Genomic DNA, 23,328 nt, shown 5'->3' with positions numbered 1-23,328 from the left:
TAATGCTGCCTATACATTACACTTTGTGTAATAAAGTTATGAGGGGCTGGCTGCAGCTAACCTGAGGTGGGCTGTATTTGTTAAACTGCAAGACTACACAGTGTGCTTCCCAGTGTAACGTGCTGCATTGTGATGTGTGGAAGTTTGATCAAGATGACATTCCCATATAGAACCTGACATTACTCTTAGGTTGCTGTTAACCTCATCACAGTTGCAGCTTGCTATCTGCTGACTTTTCATTTACTGCTATTTATCTGAAACTGAAAGCAAATGCACTTGTGGAATGCTCTGTGTGGAGCACTGATCTTGCATACTGCAATCTCACGACAACCAGTGTATAGAAACCCGGATACCCATCAGAACATTAACTACACGATAGCCATCATGACTTACACTTTTGTTACGTTGCGTAATACATTTAATTACTGCAAAAGGATATTATCGGGAAGGGAACTTTAAATGCATATTGTTAATGTATGGCGGTGCATCCTCACAATGACAGGCATTTACAATATGTAAAAGTGACACTATTTAAATCTTGTGAGCTCTCACGGGGGTCAAATAACATGTGCACTGTTATTCTTAGTTTCCGAAAACGTCCGTAAATGTAATGGCTTGTGTTTCAGGGATGAAATGTCTGTAAAGTCAGAATGAGAAAGAGGTATGTCATAGACCAACAGTGCTCAAGGTAGAACATAACTGCACAGACAGGCTCTTTGAATAGCATTGTGTTGTATAGGAATGACGGAGCTAATGCAACGTAGATCCTGACCTCCCTTTCACTTCGTTTTAATCCCTCTCCACGAGTGAGTCAGTTATACACATTTTATGGCATGGTTATCAATATATGCTGCTCTTTTAATAATTAAAATGTACCACTTTGTGCAAAATATTTCAACTGTTATTTAATAAATTAAAAAAAAAACATTTAGAGTTACAAGAGACTCAACAGGTCTGGGTTAATCACCGAGGTAGACCTGGCACTGCACTCTTATTACTATGTTTTTGGATTGCTTTTTTTAATCAAACTGAATTTAGTAGATGGAGGAATGTAATATCCAGAAGAAAATCATTCAACAAAGCTCTAAGGTAGAAAGCAGAAATAACAATTTTAAGCTAACTTCACAGATAATTAGGCACTTTAGCTTGCGGATTAAAAAAAAAAATACATACAAATATGATCATCATATTGCATAGGGGTAACCAATTTCCGCCTGTTGTGTGGAAGATAATGGGGTGTGGGAGAATGAAGCAGCCACGTTGTTTGATGCCTAATTTGGCTACATGTATATGCAATATATCACATCTCTATGCGCTTAATTGAAGGTGTCCCTGTATGCAGGTTCACATTACCACTGCTGCTTTGGCTTTTATAACTTACAATATCTCACCATCCCTTAATAGTGCTTACAATTTCTTATTTGTTGCAGTGCAATGGCTGCTTTACATTTATTTTTTTGTTCGTTGTTTTCTGCCTAATGGTTTACACATGCTAGGATGCTAATAATGCTGTTTTTTGTTTTGTTTTTGTTTTAATAAGACATAATGGGCTTTGTAGGCCATTTATTCCTGTGCTTGGAAGTGAGTTGTGCTTGCAGTTAATTGTAACCCGGGCTTGTGGATGCCAAATAATAGTCTTTTTTTCCGAGGTGTGAATTCCATCTTCATGTACTTACTGTTACATGGTGGTGTTGCTACAGACAGGAGTTATTACTGGAGTCAGCGAGTGCTGTCAGGCAGTCTATTCTAAATTGACGTCTAAATCACAAAACCTAATTGCTGCTGTGTTTGGAGGGCAAAGGTCGGTGGAGGTCATCAATTGCTTTCTGCTTCTTCCTGCTCGATGCATTACTAATCGGAGTGCAAATTTTGTCATTATTTTACTGAATTATATACAGCGTTGATTTCTCGTAGTTATTTATACTGTGCGCAGTTGGTAGAAAATTATGTTTAGCAGCAAGTAGCCTTTGAAATAAATAAAAGGTTCTGCCTATCATGAGCAGAAAAAAATGACATCTTATAATTTAAAGCAAGCTAGTTTATGCTACTATACCAGATTTTGTCAACTACAGTATAATAAAACGTACTACTTAAATTGTTCCAGCCTGTAATTTTTAACAATGACATAGATTTAAAGTCGAATATACTACTGTACACATTGGGGCAGTTTACAAGCAAAAACTGAAACGCGTGACAACAGATCTCTCGCGCTTTTTTGGTCATGACAGTTCTGCTTCCACGTTTACATGAGAGTTTATTTTAGAGAGAGAATTTAGTCGTCCAAATGCAAACGACCTCATCAATAATAAAATAATGGGAGCGTTTATTTAAAAATCACCAAACGCGCTGAAAAGAGATGCTGCGCGATAAAGGATATTGTTCAACTAATGCACAGGGGTTTACATGAGGTTTTACGCACTAGGCAGAGATGAAGAGAAGTTTACCCCCCATGTGTCTAGAATGCAATAGGCTTTCAGTTAAAACGGTTCATGCTGCCATGAATAAGAAAATAATAATAGTTATTACTATTATTGTTTAGAATTAGTAGTTCTAGAAATGGTAGAAGTATCATATGTACAAAAACCGACAGCACTCACCAATTCCCATTACTGCTTTTCTTATGCTTCTTAGGCTACTGATGTCCTTTCACACACCCATATATATTAGTCTTAGCCAACTGCGTAACTGTTAGTGTGCTAAACAAAAGGATTATGCGTTTAATAATCACAAATATGTGTTAATGTGGAACAAATATATTAAAAACAACTCATGATGTGTTGGTTTCAAACACAGGTACTTTGTTGAAATATTAAAATTAATTATGCAGAAAATGTGGAAATTTACACAAACACTGTTAATATAATAAATACATAATTTGTGTGTATTTGCTAATTAGTTATAAGGGTATATAAAATCATAGGCCTACTTACAACGTAGTTGTGACAAAAATGGATGGAGAAGACGCAGACAAACACTGGCTAGATTAAGTCTTGTATGGGAAGAACTCCTTCAGTCCTATGCAATGGGTTTGCAGGAAAGGAATCGTGCATCTATTGCTTTCTTATCTAGATCTTTCTTTCCAGCAGACACCCTCATCCACTTCGTCCCTATGTACAGACCTCTATTTGTGTATCGTCAGGAAAGACAAATGCTGGCGCTTCATCGTCCCTCTGTTTGGTGGGAGGAGGTTGTGCTTCACAAGTCTTTCTCTGACAAACAATGGATTGAAACATTTCGGGTCATCCGAGCTACGTTTGACCAACTGGTGGAACTTGTACGGGTGGACATGGAGCCGTCACCAATACATGTCCATACACCTGTGCGCTGCAGAAGCGAGTGGGTATTGCTCTGTACAAACTTCTTGGACCGCTGATTCGGCAGGACTGCGCACAGCAGAACGGGCGCCCATCTCAGCGGGAGCTTGAGTAGGCACCTGCAGTTCTCTTGTTATTGTGTGCAAAAATTCGGCGTGCAACACAACCTCTTCTTGGTGCTGTTGATCAGCGTGGTCCAGCCTTTCCAAAAGGTGGCTGTATTGCCGATCCTGCCTGGCAGCGGTGCGTGCAATCAGACGGTACATCCTTCTGTACTCCAGGTGCATCAGACGATGCTCCTGGATCAGCAGCTACAGCAGCTACAGCATTCAAACCAACTGTAATTTAAAGACCCGTTGTGAATTGCTTCACATCTTTTGTTTTACATGTGAATCCTAAGAATAATATGTGAAAAACAAAACATATCGCATATGCGCACACACTTAGCCTGACATGCGTAAAATGGCTTGATGTCCCCAACCATTTGTTTTTTCACAAATTATTATTAGGATTCCCATGTAAAACAGAAGCTGTGAAACAATTCACAACTGGTCTTCTTTAAATTAAAGTTGTTTTGAAAATGCTAGCTGCTGTGGTTGGGGATATCAAGCACTTTTAATTGACGCTGGGACGGTGGTGTGTATATGCGATATGTTATCGTATTCACAAATTATTCTTAGGCTTCACAGGTAAAACACAGACTGTGAAACAATTCACATTTGGCATCCTTTAAATTAAAGTTGGTTTGAGAGCTGTAGCTGCTGTGGTTGAGGAGATAAAGCCATTTTACATTATTTTCCAGAAATTATTCTTAGGATTCACATGTAAAACAGAGATTGTGAAACAATTCACAATTGGTCAATCTGGTGTTAAGTGCTGTCAGAAGGGGTGGAAGCTTGAAACATCCGCGGGAAAAAAAGCTACATTATTCGTAGTATTATTATTATGATAATAATGCTGATCATAACGATCTAGTAGTTTTCATGCATCGTTCATTATACACTGAAATGAATAAATAATGGTATAAATCAACATCTCTATATGCAATTTATATATAATTTAGCTGCGACCCTCATCAGAAATGGATTGATAATAATGGATGGATAGTTATTTAACTGATTTGTATTAGTAAGACAGGGATAAGGGAAATCTTACGCTACAGTGGAGGACAGAAAGACCGTATCCCAGAGAAGAGCTTTCTTTTACATAGGTGAGGAGGTATCGTGTTATTTCACGAAAGTCTATCGTTAAATATTTTGCATGACTGTGGAGTTTGTTGCTATGGGGCTAATTAGGCCAAATTAGCGCGCACTTTACCGTGCTTTACCAAAGTGTAATGACACTTAAGTCACACACTTTGTTTGCCGTGCACTTTTGGAAGGAGCACAATCATGCGTCATTTGCGCGTGACACGTCATGAATGCACTATAGTAGCACGATTAAAACTTGCACGTAAACACAGCCATTGATACAACACAACACTTTCTGCTGTTGTAAGAAATGGCTTAAACCATCGTGATACCATGGTATAAGCCCTTCTAAATACATGGGGGCTATGTCCATGGAAATACAATGAAGTTACCATGTAAGAGGAGGGTCAACTTCTAGTTACCCAGTTAATACACTGTAATTATATGGCCATTCTTGCCCTTTTATCTAAGGTGCTACCAATAACGCTTTGAAAATCATGGCACAGCTGAAACTGAAATTTCCTGTTGTCTCGGATCTTACCTCCTAACACAAAGATCTTCTCTACAGTACATTTACTGCAAAACCAGGCATGTTCTATGCCAGCCAAAGTCAAACTGTAAAATGTAGTACAGAGCCACACATCTTGTATAACTTTGTATGGACTGGTTAGTGCATATTTATTTATTTAAAATATTTACTTGGAAAAAAAAAAAAATGTTCCTCAAATAATCGTACTATATTATTTCCAGTGTAGAGCCCTATACAAAAAATATGCAGAACTGAAAATATTGTGTGTGTTTTCTGGTTTGTAAGCCTGTGGGCATCAATGTAAACATCGGCAGACTTTTAAACCATTCTTTATTCTTACACACAAAGCACTGAGACTGTGAAAAGAACACTAACAGTTCAGTACAGACAGTTCTGCAGGTAGTATGAGGCAGTATTAAATTCCCAGTACTAAAGATGCTACCTAGTTATTTTATATTGGCCTTTTAAGAGTGAGACTGCTAAAGTTCATGAAATGAACAAGCCTCTCTTCAAAAAAATTGGCATGTTGGCTCAGCTGTATATGGCAGCCTTTGGATCTGTGTTAGTAGAGTCCATGTGAGTGTTCAAACCTTGCTGTGAATTTTGTATTTCAACGTAATCTGCACAAAACAATAAGCATACTTAATGTAAAGCCCCCAAGGCCATCAGCACTGTGTTTTATGTTCGCTAAAACAAAGCAAATTTAAAAAAACATACACATTTATTGACGGTTTGAACTACATGTGTTTGGGTTTGATCAAACAAATGGAATGGCCCTTTTTGTGCGAGATTGGAGGACAACTGCTTTCTGGCAAGTACTGTTAATCAGATGTGTAGCTGCAGTGTATACAGTGAATATCTACAGTACAAGCAGTGATCGGAAAGTGTGATATTAGAAAACAAGCACAACAAAATACATATTCTGTGCTGACATAACGTATACTGTATGCTGACAATTGTTCTAGGCTAGATAAAAAAAAAAAAAAAAAAAAAAAACAAGACAGGTTGCTTTACAGGAAGAAAAATAAAGCAGTACGCCTTGATTTATTTTGTAATAATTCCAATACCCCTTATAATTCCATTAATGATTCCTTCAAAAGAACATACCTGTCATCGTTATTTAAAAAATAAAGTGTATGTAATAGCGGAGCTCCTGGTGTCTGTATAAGTCCGGGCAGTCTGGCTAAATCCAGCTTACACCTTTTCATCATGCTATCCAAAGAAATGTGCAGCTGGAGAGAGGGAAAAATCATTTATGACTGCCTGATGTTTTATGATTTGGCTGACTGAATTGGTTACAAGTACCCATTGAAGCTACTCTTGTGGTGGCAAAGTGGCATTAAATAGTCTCCTGCACTAAAAAAGAAATACATGCCTGTCATTGTTCTTTTTGTTTTCATGACAATAACAACAACAACAACAACAGCTTTTTAAAACTACTGCATTAACATTAAAAGTGAATGTTTAATTCGACTTCTGCTGAATGAAGTCTGTGTAGCTTTAGCAGCTAAAGGCATTGGTGGGGACAACGCTATTGGATCTATTTCTAATAATCCCCAAGTCTGAATCCAGGCTAATGCTGTGTAGTACAGCTTTCTAGCTGAAACTCGATATGTGTTTTATTTTATATATATATATATATATATATATATATATACACATATAAACGTGTGTGTGTGTATGTGCTATGATTGAGTGTTTAAAACTAAAGTTACAGACAATACTAATAAAAAAAATGCTTAAATTATTTTTACTCTGCATACTAAAGACACAGTGGCTCAATACATTCAACGTGAAACTGTCCAATAATGCTTTAGCTACTTGATTTTTCACAAGTTAACCTGAAATCCGAACCCTCCCTTAATTTACAAATCAATAATAGAAATCTGAGGTGATAAAAACTCTTAATTTGTTGTCAGGACTTAAGGAGACATTACAGAGCCATCGCAGACAGTAATTTTTCATTGACCTTCTAACCTCTACGTTCTCCTTTTGCATGAATTAACAGGCCACTAAAATAATGAATGACAGGATTTCCTCTATGCAGCCATCAGTGCCCCAGTGTATTGACCCCCTGCACTGCATCCACCTACCGAGCACTGCAATCAGCACAATTAATGCACTTTCTTAATTACTGTATATATGTCAAGAGTTTGCCCTCCTTAAGGTAAAAAAAAGAGAGACATTTTGTACTGTTTTTGCTATCCGGCTAATTATCATGGACTAATGGTTTCAAAGTTTGCACATCAACTAATAAAATGCAATGTTTCTGGCGCTATATGAGAATCTTGCACCATAGTGTCAAATGTGCACCCCTGCTTTAGTAGTTATGCCACACATGCCTCACTTCAATATGTTACACTTACTTGAAATCTATACATACAGTCATGATAAAAATGAAACAGATCAATCGTGATGAAGCATGATACAGATCAGTCGTGTATTCCTCTGGAACCGCTTGTCCGACTTCTGTAAAACATTGCAAAGACATTTGCTGCAGTCAATTTTTCAACTTTACATTTCCTATACATTACTATAGAAGGACCCCTCAATGATTCACTACACTTGATATTTAATGTTTTCCTTTTTTATGTGTAAATCAGATGGTGAAAAAGCAGAATGCTTTTCATGCTTGTCTGGGCATGATCTTTTCCCTGTGTGTGTGTGTGTGACTGACATGGACAGTCTAAGGATTTCTCTGCCGACTCTGTTTCTGATCCTAGATGTTTTGTTTGTGCTGTGTTATCTTTGGCTGATTATAGAAATATTGCAACAATAACAAAACAACTGGAAAGAAGACAACTGTAATTTGTGTAACAGTGTTTTCGGAGTCTGTTTTCTGAGTCTGTCACCCATACAATCAACCATACAGCTTGATGCTTTGGATAATATAAAATTCTCAAATAAGTTAGAAACAGAAAGCCTAGGAACATTACTGATTTTATTTTCACCATAGCCCTGGGTTTGCATGTTAAGGGTTTTTTTTTTTTCTTCTAAACAGCACAGTTTCAATTCTACCATTGTAAACTTGACGATTCATTAGTAAAAAAAAAAAATAGCATGCACTGCACCACAACACGCACATAAGTATATTTTTAAGGCATATTTGTGATTTTAAAATGGTAAAAAATGTGCACACAATGTATATGTGATATTAAGCAATTGCTTTTGTATAAATCCAAGAGACAAGACCATGGCAGAGGGGTCATTCTGTATACAGTAGCTGAGTCAGAGTTTTAAAGTGGTTCTTTGTCGACTACGCTGCAGTTCCACATTTGCTGTTTGTTATGTATGCTGTACAAATTGAATCTGAAATCATTAAACTCATCAATAAATTTGTCTAATTGGAGTGAATTAAATCATGTGTAAACTAAGTGTAGTTAGTTAAATAAAAATAGTTTTTACAGGGTGATTATCATATATGTAATAAATCATATTTTTATTATTTGTTTATTTAGCAGACGCCTGTAATAATATCTTGTAACAATTGTAAGTCGCCCTGGATAAGGGTGTCTGCTAAGAAATTAATAATAATAATAATAATAATAATAATAATAATAATAATAATAATAATAATAATAATAACTAAAGAATGTCCATAGGCTTTGTTGTTGGGATGCATTCGGCATTGTGCTGGTTTGAAAGTCTTACAAGGTGATTTTGCAATAACTAACAAGATATAAATATAAAGTATTTGCATTCCTGGCTTGACAACATGCTATCACTTCTTCTTTGTTAAATATCTGCATCACCTCCTACGATCTGAAACCTCAGTTAATTAGCTGAAGCTGCAGTTGATTTCACTGAAAAAAAAGTGTTAGCTGAAGTCATCTTTATTTTTAGGCATCTCAAATCTACACATGTAGTTCTTTAAAGCTGAGTATCAGAGTTGATCTATTCATTCTTATTCACTGTGGTCAACAATCCCTTGCAATCGGTCTTGTAAGCAGCTCTTCTTCTTCTGCAATAGCCAGCTCTCTGCCAGCTCTCTGCTTTCCTGTCCAACCACTCTCTGCTCGACCCTCTCCAATCTGGCTTCCGCTCTGCTCACTCCACTGAAACCGCCCTCCTGCCTGTCACCAACTCACTTAAGTCTGCCCGAGCTGCCTCTCTCTCCTCTGTCCTAATTCTCCTCGACCTCTCTGCTGCCTTTGACACTGTTGATCACTCTATTCTACTATCATCTCTCGCTGACCTGGGGATCTCTGGCACTGCTCTGGCCTGGTTCTCCTCCTACCTCTCCAACCGCACTTACCAGGTAACCTGGCATGGAGCAACCTCCACACCTCACCCTCTCTTAACAGGAGTCCCCCAAGGGTCAGTCTTGGGTCCTCTCCTGTTCTCTCTCTACACCCACTCCCTGGGCCCCCTCATCGCATCCTATGGTTTCTCATACCATTTCTATGCTGATGATGCTCAGAGTTTCCTCTCCTTCCCCACCTCTGACTCCACCATCTCCTTCCGTATCTCTACCTGTCTGTCTGCTATTTCCTCCTGGATGCACTCGCATCACCTCAAACTCAACCTCTCTAAATCTGACCTCCTTTTCTTTCCCTCCTCCTCCTCCTCCTCTGATCTCTCTATCTCTGTTCTTCTGGAATCTACCACACTCTCTCCCTCTTCCTCCGCTAAGAACCTTGGAGTCACCCTGGACCCCTGCCTCTCTTATTCCCAGCACATCTCCACTCTGGCACGCACTTGCCGATTCTTCCTGAGCAACATCCGAAGAATCCGACCCTTCCTCACCAACTATGCCACCCAGCTCCTGGTCCAGGCCTTGATACTCTCCCGCCTAGACTACTGCAACTCCCTCCTGGCTGGTCTCCCTGCGTCCGCCACCCGTCCGCTCCAGCTCATCCAGAACTCTGCTGCCCGCCTGGTGTTCTCTCTGCCTCGCTTCGCCCACGCAACTCCACTACTCCGCTCACTCCACTGGCTACCGATCACCGCTCGCATCCAGTTCAAGACTCATGTACTAGCCTACAGATGCCTTGACCAGACTGCGCCCAGCTACCTCCAGACCCCCATCTCTCCCTACACCCCCACTTGACCTCTCCGCTCCGCCTGCCCCAGAAGACTGGCTCTACCTCCTCTACGCTCCCCTGCCTCCAGAGCCCGCTCCTTCTCCACCCTCGCTCCGCAGTGGTGGAATGACCTACCTACAGATGTCAGGACCGCCCAGTCCCTGACCACATTCCGGTGCCTCCTTGAGACTCACCTCTTCAGACAACACCTGTAGAACTCCTCTGTTTTTCCCCTGAGACACTATCACCCTTCCTTAAATGTGCTTTACTTACTCTTATCTGCCCCCTATTTTACTGCATTTAATCCTGTACTTCAGAGTACTGTAATCTGCCAAGTGTTTAATCTGTAGTATTTGGTTGTAGGAGGGCGATTGCCCTGCACGTGTGTATTTAGTGTGGATATAATTTGGATGGGGAAATGGGTTGATTGTGTGTTTTGGAGTTGATTTGTTTAATTGAATTATTGTTTTCCAGACGAGCGCTCGATTGAGACTTGCTGCCTGCTAGGTTTGGTTGAGGAGAAGGGCAGCAAGTGATTGGCTGTGCTGGACCTCAATCAGCAGGTGGGCGGGTCTTGATCGAGTGTCAGTCAGTTCAAAAGCATCCGCGGGAGATGGTTCGAGGCGACTGTAACGCAATGCCAGAGGGGGGTGGCGTGATACTTGGGAGGAGAGGGTCTGCTCTGCAGGAACGACAGCAACCCCGAGACTGCAAGCGGTGCTTATGAAGGCAATGCCCAGCCAAGGCCGTATGTAGCAGCAAGAGTCATTGTATGAATACCGGCTCATGAGTAGGTTAGTTAGGGGATAGTGATCCCATGTGATGTATAGCGAGGGTTACGTAGTGTAGCCGGTTCCTGGAGTGGGACGCCTCGTTTTAAGGCTAGCGCTCGCCCTCTGGGGCACCTTTTATTTGTAGTTTTTGGTAATGTGTTTTATTTTGCCTTTTGTACAGCTTGCTGTATGTGTCCTCTGTGCTTTACCATGGCTGGTAACGTCACATGACCACCTTTACTTTCTTTTCTGTTTGTGTTAATAAATCCTGCGCGCCTGTGCCGGCGTTTCAACTCCACCCCCAGTTGTCTCTCTGTACTTTGTAAACAGCGGCTATCCATGCAAGTGACGTAAGACCCGGTCACAGTGGTATTTAATCATATCTTGATGTAACTATCACTGTCACTGTTATCTGCTGTATTATTGAATTGTATTTTGTCACACTTGTACTTGCTTGAATTAGTCATTGTATTTATCTTGCTCTTATTGTATTATTACTTGTACTGTAACACTTGAAATGTATTTGCTTACGATTGTAAGTCGCCCTGGATAAGGACGTCTGCTAAGAAATAAATAATAATAATAATATTCTTATAGGGTATTCCCTAGAAAACATAGTCTTCCAAGCTACAGTAGCACTGCTCTTCAACAGAACCCTGTTCTCTAAGCAACTGGAACAAGCCATAGTTTGCTTCATACCTGGCAAATGGTATTATTTTAGTACTACTCTTAAGTCACCGTACTGGATGTGTGTGTGTATATATATATATATATATATATATATATATATATATATATATATATATATATATATATATATATAGATATATATATATATATATAGATAGATAGATAGATAGATAGATAGATAGATAGATATATCATTTTTTAATGTATAATTCTACTATGTTAACTATTGTTTCAGAGTGGATATGAACGGGATAAACTCTTTAATCTTTTGTACTGTTAATATATTGTAAAATGACATAATGTTCTGGTTGACCCTTTCACATTGGTTTCTTACTCTCACCCATTTGTATTTGAATGGTTTAATCCCATTTCAGCAAACAGAGTCATTTGAAACACTGCTTAAACATTTAATTATATTACTGTACAATCACAGAATCAGAGGATGAGAGCCTAGTAATTCCATTTGAGACTGTAGTCCAGTAATTGGATTCCAGAATTATGGTAGAATGATCACCATAAGAGAGCAATCTTTGTGATTTTGTGGTCTGTTAGTTGTCACCCTAATAATAGCATTTTTGTTTGTATATTGTACTGTGTGTGACACTGCTAAATATGAATTTAAATGTTTGCATTGATAAATGGTGTAAACTATATATATATATATATATATATATATATATATATATATATATATATATATATATATATATATATATAATTGTTTCTATTTTTATTTTTTTTAATTTAAAGTAAAGGTTTAGGGCCACCATGCCCACATGAAATTACCCCAGTGCACATCCCAAGTGGGTATTTTTTATAACGGCCTCGTTACAAAAATTACACTTTGCTCAGGCTTGATTAGAGACATTCTCATGGGTAAAATATACTGACTTGCCAGAAAAACAGATATATAACAGGGTAAGCGAGAGGAACTGCATGTGCTCTTTATCATTATTTGGACACCAGATTAGTGTCATCCTATTGGTTAACACTTTACATTAAGTGTCTCTAATTGTTGTGTATTTACATAGTAGTTACTTAGTAAATACATGTGTACTTACACATCATTACAGTGTCATTTATACATAGCTACAATGTACTTAACACCAACCCTAACCATTTTCTGATACAATTGTGTACTTATATATATCGTGCAAAAGAGTTACACATTGAGTACACTGTAGCTATGCATAATAACATTGTAATTATGTGTAAGTACACATGTATTTACTAAGTAACTAATATATAAATACACAGCAATTAGAGGCACGTAATGTAAAGTGTTACCCCATATTGTTGTCAGAATAATATTATACCTATAGTAATATTATTCCAGTAGTATTGATGATTATTCAATAGTCTGCTTATTTTATTTTATTGTCTTTCTTTGCAGGAAAAGGGAAATATTGGAGTCATATTTAATGTTGGAACAGATGACATTGCTATTGAAGAACCAGCTAAGTTTGTAAATGATGGAAAATACCATATAGTACGATTTACTCGGAGTGGCGGCAATGCCACACTGCAGGTGGACGACCTGCCTGTCATTGAACGATACCCAACAGGTAAGGAACTTGTCTACTTGAAACTTTGTACTTTAAAATAACCAAAAAAAAAAAAAAAGATTATATGAGTATGTTTAAAAAATAAGTGAAAAAAAAATAAAAATAAATACCAACTATGCATTTCGTTAGCACCTACGGATGTAAAACAAATATTGCACAATAAGCAAAACACAATGCTGTTGGTGTCTATGATGCTCTTTCTTTCTTGATATAAAATACCTAGTATCATTTAAAATGTCAAAATGTCAGCAAAACTGATGACTTTCAGGCATAAAAGCCACTAAATGTCAAAGTGCCCTTATTGAGTCACAAACATTTAAACTGCTAAAAGGCTTTGACCGAAGCTGCAACAGGTCCTGTGCAATCCAAATTCAAAACACTAACCTCAAATTTACCTTTCTTTCCTTCAACTTGGATATTCACAAATACGTTTTTCATGTCAACAGGAAATGCTTGTATCATAATTGTCTTATGAAGTACCTTTAGGTGTAGTTTATAGAACATAATATAGCCTCCCTTATAGTTTATAAACCTGTTATATTCTGCATATTTAGATACACCATCCAGGCCAATACAATAGACCCTAGTAACATAAGAACATAAGAAATTCTAGAACGAGAAAAGGCCATTCGGCACACCTATGCTCACTTGCTTAATGCAAGCGTGGTCCCGTAATGTCCTCCAGGTGGCGAGCTAAAGAGGGTTATACAGTATTGTTCATGACAGCATCCAGTCTATTCTTGAAGGATCCAGTTTCTGCTTTAACGACTCTGTCCAGCAGCCTGTTCCAGTGGTTCACCGCCTGTTCCAGTGGTTCACCGCCTGTTCCAGTGGTTCACCGCCCTTTCCGTGAAAAAGCCCCTTTCCCCCTCGGTTCTCAATATGCTCTTACCTAACATACATGTTGTTAAGCGTCTTCAAAAGGTTCATGAATATTCTACTTTATTTAATCAATCAAAAAACTAACTTTTAAAAAGCCTTTAAGTTAACATGTACAGTACAAAGAGGTTACACTATATATACAGTACAATATAAAAATGCCATTATATACATTTCTAGCCAGTTTCATTGTACTTGACTCCACGGTCATTTTAAAGAAGCAATCCGTAGTTTTTGGTCTGTTAATAAACCTTTAGTTTAAGTGCCAGACATTACCAGTAATATATATATATTGTGAGACAGCAGGGAGGGGGTTAAAGCCTCCCTAAAGAAAAACATGTGCGGAATGCACATTTGTTTAATTTAATTGTATTTTGGTTTATTGTTTTATTGTTTCATTGTTTGTTAACTGTTGTATTGTTTAATTATCCCCTGCACCTGGGCGGTAATTGGAAATTGGGACCAGGTGCAGGGTATAAAGGACAGGCAGTCAGATTATTCAGGGCTACTGAGTAGAAGGAGGCAGAAGATGTGCTCTGCTTCCAAGCAGTCCAGAGAAATATAGTAAGTGCTGTGTTGAGCCTGTGTTTTTTGGTGTTGTGGTGCCAGGTAAACGGCTTAGCCGTCCTGCGGGTTAGTCAGGGACTTACCTGTATAGTCAGCGCTCCAAAATGGAGTTAGGTTTTTGTTTTGTTTGTTTTGGTTTTGTAAATTAAAAATAGCGAGTCAAGCGCGAGAATCAAAGTTCCTGTGTGTTGGATCGTATTTTTAAAGGGGCACGAACCCGAGTGGCACCAGTTTTGCCACTATATATATATATATATATATATATATATAGTAACTGTGCTCCTTTCTATGAATTAAATGTAGTCAATCTCCTATCATGTTTTATAGCCTTTCTGGTCATGCACATTGCTTTTATCAAATGGAAGAAGTTGTATGCGCAGGAATCAATCTGCATTTCCAGCCTTAGGTATGAGAGTGAAGTAACCGCTTTTGACATGTGCAATATAGCTAGATTCACCTCAGGTTAAACAGCTATGATTCATATAAGTCAATAATCTTCTGCAACCATAGCACTGAAGCAAAGTTATTCTGAACCAGAATAGATGAGTTTCCGAAAAGCTACCTCCACTTCAAGATTTATATTGACAGATGTGGTGACATGGAAAAACAATAGTAATAATAATAATAATAATAATAATAATAATAATAATAATTAACCTATATCCCATGTTGAATGCCTTAAATAACGTGGTTTGTTGTAAAAAAAAAAAAAAAAAAAAGGTATTAAATCATTTTGTTTGTATTTGTAAGTTGAGTGAAATTATGTATGCTGCTTGGTAGCCACTTTTAGCTCATTATCAGTAAATATATTTTGACATAGGTAAGATACATTAGCAAAAGATTCAACTTTTGTATGGTTTTATTTGTATTTTTTTTGGGGGGGGGGGCGGGGAATAATTTTTTTTCGTGCCTTCTCAATGGTTAGAACAGTTATAACCTGCTGTATAAACCATTCAAAAAGGTTTTATGAATTCTAAACCATATGGAGTTAACAGAAGTAGGTCCCAAAGACTGCAAAATGACTGATACAATATATGATTCTCCCATACCTGTAAGCTAAGAGAATACCTACACACACACACATGCACACGCACATGCACAAAACAGATTCCATGTTCAGCTCTTCAGAGAATATTCATTTTAGCCTTATGAGATTTTGTTCATGGAATTTTTTGTAGTACTTATCACATATTACTTAGAAACAAACAACCAACCAAAACATGGAGGAGATTAGCTTCACAAACACAATGTTATGCCCAGCCGTCCCTTCTGATACAGCAGGAGTGCCCTGGTATTGTCAGAAATCAAGGACAATAACACCAGTAGAGGCTTTCAGGCTGATCCAACATAATCGTATTAAAAAGCCACATTTAAAATACTTAAGAGCCATTAGATGTTCTCATCCCAATTAGTATGTCCCATTGGTGTATAGAGGCTGATAGTCTCAGTTTCTTTTCAATTACATTTGGCAACAATGATGCTTGTGGAGTTCAAACCCATGCCCTCGACCCAATGGAATTACAATGTATCGATTGATGGCAGCCAAAACAAAGGTGTGGAGTGCACCGACTCGAATCGTATGGGAAAATCCATTGGATAACAAGCATAGCAAATTTTTACATTTTTTTTTTAATACATAGTTTTTATATTTATACTATTTTGTATTGCACTGAAATGTGTCATACACATTTTTTTATTGAAGGGTGCGTGTTTGGATGTGTTATTTGGTGACCATTTCATTCCTGATAACTACTGTATATTATTATTTTATTATGTATTTATACAGAAGATGTACCCATTGTGCATCATTTACAAGGGGGTCCTGTTAGACAATAAAACAATTACAAATACAAACAACACAATAAATACATGTGTAGTTAGTCAGCAGCCTGTAAAAAAGAACAACATAAATGAGACACATCTATATGTTAATGTGGACTAAAGGAAAAACAGTGGCAAGAGGTAGAAAAGGAGAGATTGTCAATAGTTCACTTTCAAGCACGAAATGTAAACATTACCGAATGGGTAGTTACCTCCTACAGACCAGAATCCTGAAAAGTGTATGTCAAAGCTACTCTAAGCCTGTGATGCAGACGTGGCCCCGCCCCTGAGGCCACAAAAGGACTGCGCTCACAGATCTCAGCGCCACTTTTCCTTCAAAGACTGACCTGATCGGAGAGCCTTGTTCAGATAAGTACTTGTTGCTTCTATCTGTATATATTTGCATTTATTGTGTTTTTACGCAAATTATATGTGATATTAAACTAATTGCTGTAATAGTTTTTACTAATTATGCATATTGTGTGCACTACGTCCTGTTGCTTGTTACGTTTCGCTGCAGCCTTGTGCTTGTTACATCTCGCTCCTTCCCAGGGATCCAGCAACATAAGTTGGCTGCCTTAGTGCTCCCCCCCAGGCAGCATAGCTCCGGCTGGAGCTTATTTTATTTCTCATTTTTGCTAATTGGCACAATTCGAGACGTTTTATATTATTTCTGTAATTGTATAATTACTGTTTTTATTAAGAGTATTTTCTTTTGTGTGTTTTTCTGTTTTTTGCTGCAACTACGAACTGGGACCAAAGTTACCTCACCGGTACCTGTACCGTCCCGGTACTGACCCAGTGCTAAAGCCACCGAACCGGTACTGAACCAACCTGGCACAGTCCTAGTGCTATTCTTGTACCGACCCGGTGTTATAGTCACCAAAACAGTAGCGAACTTACCCGGTACCATCCTGGTTCCAGCCCGCTAGCGACCAGTGCCAAGGTCACCGGTCCGATACCAAACTGGTCCTGGTCGGGTCTTTGCCCACCTGATTGATATCTATAAGCAGAGTGAGGCAGCAACTGTACAACTCTATAGCACTCTGTGTCCTTTACTCCTGCTCAGCGCTCTTCCCCATCACCCTCTAGAGAGATGGCTGCATCCTCACCATATGGCTCTGTGCCAAGGGAGAGCGGATGACGCACCCCGGAAAGTAGCCCAGGCAGGAAACCGTCCTCACAGTCATCCTCATACTCCTCGAGCTCTGCTTCTCCGTCCATTCCCCACGGAAGAGGAAGAAGAGTCACCGTTCCAGGTGATCGGCAGACTCAGAGCAGATGGAAAAGCTCTGGGCAGCTGTTTCCCACCAAGGAACTGTTCTCGCTCAATTACTGCAGGAAAGTTCGGCACCACCTGCCCCGCCTGTCCCCTTGGGGCTACGAGCGGATTGGCCACAGGAGGACATACTGTTCATCTCCGCCAATGAGGAGTTCCATCTGAGAACGTGGAGTCAGACGGCATGTCCCCTATGGTTAAGCTCTCCCTGTCGGCAGAGCTTCTACCACTGATCAAGAGGGCTACTGCAATTTTGCAAGTGTCCTGGCCTACGGCAGGGGAAACAAGGCAGTCGATTTTCGACGATGAGCCTACTGCCTTTCCCGTATCCCCCCCATTTCAACTGGATATTCTTTTTGAAATCCAGTCTTCCTGGGAACATCTGGCAACAGCTCCTGCTGTTTCCCAGTCGATGGACGCCCTTGTATAGGGTGCATGATGCGGAGAAGCTGGGTCTGCCCCATTTTCCACCGGTTGAGGCTTCTATTGCCACCTTGGTCCAGGTGCCTAATTTAACGCTTCTGTCCAAAGACGCTACCTGCCCTAACAAACAGTGTCGGGTCTCTGAGGTGATCCTCAAGAGAGCCTATTCAGCCTGTGCATTTGCCGCACAGCTAGGGAACTACAACAGCATCCTTGTAGCCTACCAGTCGCATTTGCTACGGTCAATTTCACAGAACCACAGGCCCTCATCAGAGACAGAAGCCACAGGCCAAGCCACAGGCTGAGCAGCCGCCCTAGGAATTTGCTGCTACAGGCCCCAGCACAGGCAGAGGCCCACACAAAACTTGTCACTGGGCACCTTCAATGCTGAGCCTTACGATGAATCATGCGAAGAGCCAGCTCACGCCTTCTCAAACAGCCTCCTATCTAGGAGTGTGCTTGGACTCCGGGGCCAAGCTGGCCACTCTGTCAGACGGCAGAGTGCACAGAATAAACACCTGTTTGGAGCTTTTTCAGCACAACAGAGTACTCACAGAAGTAACGTTCCAGAAACATCTCGGCTTGATGGCAGCAGCTTCCCAGACCCTTCCATTGGGTCTCCTGCGTATGCTCCGATGAAGCCTCCATTTGAGCCCCTGCATTCAGCTGAGTTGAAATTTTTATCATTCAAGCAGCTTTCTTGCTCGCTATCACCTCCGCAAAGTGGATGAGTGAGATGCAGGCTTTCTCGATTTCATTTTTACAAAAGCCAGGGCAAAGGTCATGCTCTGTACCAATCCTGCCTTTTTGCTGAAGACTATCTCTGCATTCCATGTCAACCAGTTTGTGGAATTGGATGCTTCCATCCACCTCCTTTCCAGTCTGACAGAGTGACAGAACAATATGTCTGCTATGGGACAAAGTCCCATGGTCAAGCCCTGTCTATGCAGCAGCTGTCCAAGTGGATAGCAGACACGGTCAGGACTGCCTATAAGCTGGCCAACTTGCCCCCTCCAGAAAAGCTCACTGCCCATTCCACCAGGGACATGGCAACTTTGTGGGCTTTATTCCAGGGTGCATCTGTCAAGGACATATGCAATGTGGTGGTCTGGGCTACTCCACATACCTTCACTAGGTTCTACAGACTGAATGTCGTAGATCCTCAAAACCCTGGTTTTGGAACTAGAGTGTTAAGGACAGCTTCCCAATCGACCCCTACAACACAGGCATAGAGCTGAGTTTTCCCTCAATTTTTTCACCCTAGCAAATTACTGGGATTCCGAATGGTAACTTATAGGGCAGCCTTGGGCTTAGCCTTGTAGCATTGCAGTCGTCTGCAATCTTGCCTTGCGACGGCTTTGGTACACTCACCCATTCAGTAATGAAACATTTCGTACTTGATAGGGAACGTTAGGTTATTATCATAACCCTGGTTCACTGAAATAGAAATGTAACCATTAACCTTCAAGGCCGCTGCGTTCATGATTGCAGCAGGCTTGAAGGAAAATGACGCTGAGATCTGTGAGGACAGTTCTTTTGTGCCCTTGGGCAGCTTTGGTATACAATTTTCAGGATTCAGGTCTTTAGGAGGTAAATATCAATTTGGTAATGGTTACATTTCTATTTTAGGGAACCAGGGTTATGATAATAACCCTTGGGACTGCCAAACTAACAGAATCCTGAGAGTGTAAATTACAGCCAGTGTTAATCCTTTCCACCAAAACATTCAGATAAGGAGGTACCAAACCTTTATGAACCTTAAGAGCAAAACAGCACCAATGAAAAAGCCTACAATTTGTTAATGACAGCCAGCCTAGTTTAATATACATGTGACAATGGTGTGTCAAAGAGAGACAATCTAGAAGAAATCTGCAGCTTGAATTATATGTTACATCCAATTTGTTTAAAGACTGCTTGGAAGCAAACTGTTAGATATAGTAACCATAATCTAGGATAGAAAGAATAGTAGCAGTCACTAGCTTTATATAATATAGCCCCTACAATTAAAAGGAAATGTGTGCGCTCTGTGTACTGAATGTAACTAGGACACTACAAATCGGCCTTCTTACACAGAGAGCTGACCCACATACACTGTAGAGGTTATTTTTTTGCTGTGCAAGTTGGTCACGTTAAACAAATGTCCTACAGTAATTACTTAGACTTAATACGACTATGAGCTCAACAACATTGAAAATCTCTTTAAAACCAGTTCAAAGAACCAATGACTGGTCTTCAGATTGTCATACAAGAACTGTAGGAACATGCTGTATGAATGTGAAGAAAGTTACATCTTGATGGCTGCTTCAAACAGAATATTGGGAGAGGCAGTACTGATTCAGTAAACAATTTTTAATTGCAATATTATACACACTGGCACACAATTTCTCACATAACTGACTCATAGTTTCCGGTAACACTTTACATTAAGTGTATCTAATTACTATGTATTTACATAGTACTTACTTAGTAAATACATGTATACCTACACATAGTTACAATGTTATTATGCATAGTTACAATGTACTTAATGTGTACATCTTTTTTACACACTGTAACCTAACTAACCCTAACCTTTTCTGATACAATTGTGTACTTACATCGTGCAAAAATATTCACACATTAAGTACACTATGCATAATAACATTGCAATTATATGTAAGTGTACATGAATTTACCAAGTAACTACTATGTAAAAGCATAGTAGTGGGCAGCAGTGTGGAGTAGTGGTTAGGGCTCTGGACTCTTGGCCGGAGGGTTGTGGATTCAATCCCCAGTGGGGGACACTGCTGTTGTACCCTTGAGCAAGGTACTTTACCTAGATTGCTCCAGTAAAAACCCAACTGTATAAATGGGTAATTGTATGTAAAATAATGTGATATCTGTATAATGTGAAATAATGTATAATGTGATATCTTGTAACAATTGTAAGTCGCCCTGGATAAGGGCGTCTGCTAAGAAATGAATAATAATAATAATAGTAGAGACACAATGTAGTTCCAAATGTGCTAATATTACCTTTTACTTACCATTTATGCCAAAAATAATATAATATGAAGGGGTTTTTCATCAAAACATTACATTTATTACATTGGCATTTCAGCTGATTACAATAGTGTTGCATTACAGTGTGTAATTTGGATTACTGTCATTTGGAATAATCAAAGCTAGTCATAATTAAATATTGTATATTTTATTTAGCTTTAAAACATACTTTATTGCTGCCTTATCTGACTTTTTGTAATAAATGAAAATACACCTGAGGCTTGGTGAATGCAAATGTTGTGTTTGCAAAGCCTGGCTGCACAGATAAGGAGTTTTATGAATAACACAATAACACAAACCTGGTCGACAAGGCTTTGTGACAGCAGGTAAATGAATAAGTTTGGAAGAGAATCAAGTCTGATAACACATGCCTCCTCTCTGTAACCCCAGATCAATACACAGCAAGGCTGGATTACATCCTTAATGACGTTCAACATTAATAAAGATAGGGACAATTTGCAGTATTTCAGTATGCTGTAGCATGCCAAATAAAGTCAACAAAAATTAACTCACAAGCTGCGCAAATATTTTTTTTTCTCCTAAAGTTAGGTACAAGAAAGGCAAATCCCACATTGTAAAAATGCTATATTAGTATAAAGAACTGGCAGCAATTTGACTGTAGTTCTCAAATATTAAAACAAAGTGTGTGCCACTGCATTAGTGGGTCTTTTAAAATTGCATCAAATATTAACCATTCAGTAGTGCTAAATTGATACTCAAAAGAAAATGAATTGGCTGGTTTCAGAGACTCTGATTATCACTAATGTTGGACTAACTAATTTGAGCTAATTTTAGTCCATTATTAATCAGGGTCTGTAAAACCAGCCAATGGAAAACATTTTGAAGACACCAGAGATTTCTACTTGAAACAAATTGTCACTGATCTGATTAAGTTTATTTTATAAAATACTGAAAACAAGTAAGATTGTTTGCAAGCAGTACATGCCTTACTATAAACACTTAATCAACAGTTTGCAGATGACTGTTTTTGTTTTTGTTTTTTTCTCAATATTTTTCTGAATCCACTGTAAACTTTTTAAGGAACAGTGGCCAGGAGACCTCGTTTGAGGCAACTTTGCTGTATCAAACCCCAAGTCTCCCTTAGTGTGTCATGCAGTGACCTGAAACCTAGTCTCCTGAAACTAAGTCCTAAGCCACAAAGTGGCTTTGTGTTCCCTCCGCTTGTCTGATGTTATATGCATACATTTGAAATGTATTTGCTTACGATTGTAAGTCGCCCTGGATAAGGGCGTCTGCTAAGAAATAAATAATAATGCAACATATTTAAATGGTCTGGAAAGATGTGATTTTTTTTTGTTAGTGACACGAATTAAAGACATGTCCTGAGGACTGTGGTAGAGCTAGCATGCACCTGTGCTCTCATATCACAGTGTGTGTGCACCCCAATCCTGTTATTTACATCTTCTGTTTACATCCCTTGCCAATAGCATGAAAGAAAAATGTGTACAATTTATGAAAACAGATCACTTGAAAGAGATTACTCTTTTTATATGAAGATATCTTAAACATACAAACAGGAATTCCACGCTCACACCCAGCTGAAAAATAAATAAATAAATAAATAAATAAAGCAAAACAAAATAAAGAGCTTTTTCGCCACAGGCCTCTTCAGTGGCCGCAGTGGTGACATGCAGCAGATTTTATTCTCCTCTGTGCCATTTTCTCTCATCGCTGGGTGCCTTTGGCTTTTCTGCTTGCAAGTGCTCTTCCAAACAATGACCTCTCCACCATTGTTCCAGTTGGGTTGCATCTAACCATGCATAACCCTTAGAGAATTGTCCCTCTGACAAGATTTGGGTCCTGTGCAGTCTAATAGATGTGACAGTAGTGATAAAGCACTTGCAATGGCCCTTAGCTTTGAATGGCAAGCAACAGCTGTATTTTTTTTTTATTTGTATTTTTTTTATAGATTTTAGATTCATTGAGGTTAATTGTCTTTTTTGAGCACTTAAATAGCACACAGAGCTAAAGACCAGTCATTGGTACTTGACAACCTTATAGCCCGACCTTGACAGTTTTAAACAAGATGAGATTGTGGCAGGCACAGTTAAGTTACTCAGAAGCCACAGACATTAGATCTATATATATTTTTTTTGTTAACCATTTAATTTCATAATACAATTTTTTTAACTGAACCATAAAAGTCATATTATGGGTCTAAGTGCAAGATTGTCACACATCTAAATTATGCTATTTGGAAATTCTAGAACA

At 39.0% G+C, this 23,328-nt stretch overlaps 1 protein-coding gene across 25 annotated transcripts in view; it reads left to right on the top strand.

Moving 5' to 3' along the window:
- Window positions 1–23,328, top strand: part of LOC117410391 (neurexin-1) — a 455,487-nt gene that overhangs the window by 359,497 nt on the left and 72,662 nt on the right. For all 25 annotated transcript variants that reach the window (XM_034016883.3, XM_034016882.3, XM_034016890.3 and 22 more), the window contains one exon: window positions 12,914–13,085. In XM_034016883.3, the coding sequence (XP_033872774.1) occupies window positions 12,914–13,085 (172 nt within the window). The remainder of the gene's footprint in view (window positions 1–12,913; window positions 13,086–23,328) is intronic.

The sequence above is a fragment of the Acipenser ruthenus genome, chromosome 6 (assembly GCF_902713425.1).
Source record: "Acipenser ruthenus chromosome 6, fAciRut3.2 maternal haplotype, whole genome shotgun sequence".
Classification (NCBI taxonomy): domain Eukaryota; kingdom Metazoa; phylum Chordata; class Actinopteri; order Acipenseriformes; family Acipenseridae; genus Acipenser; species Acipenser ruthenus.
Note: the sequence above shows the minus strand (reverse complement) of the source record. Positions and strands in the feature narration are given on the sequence as shown.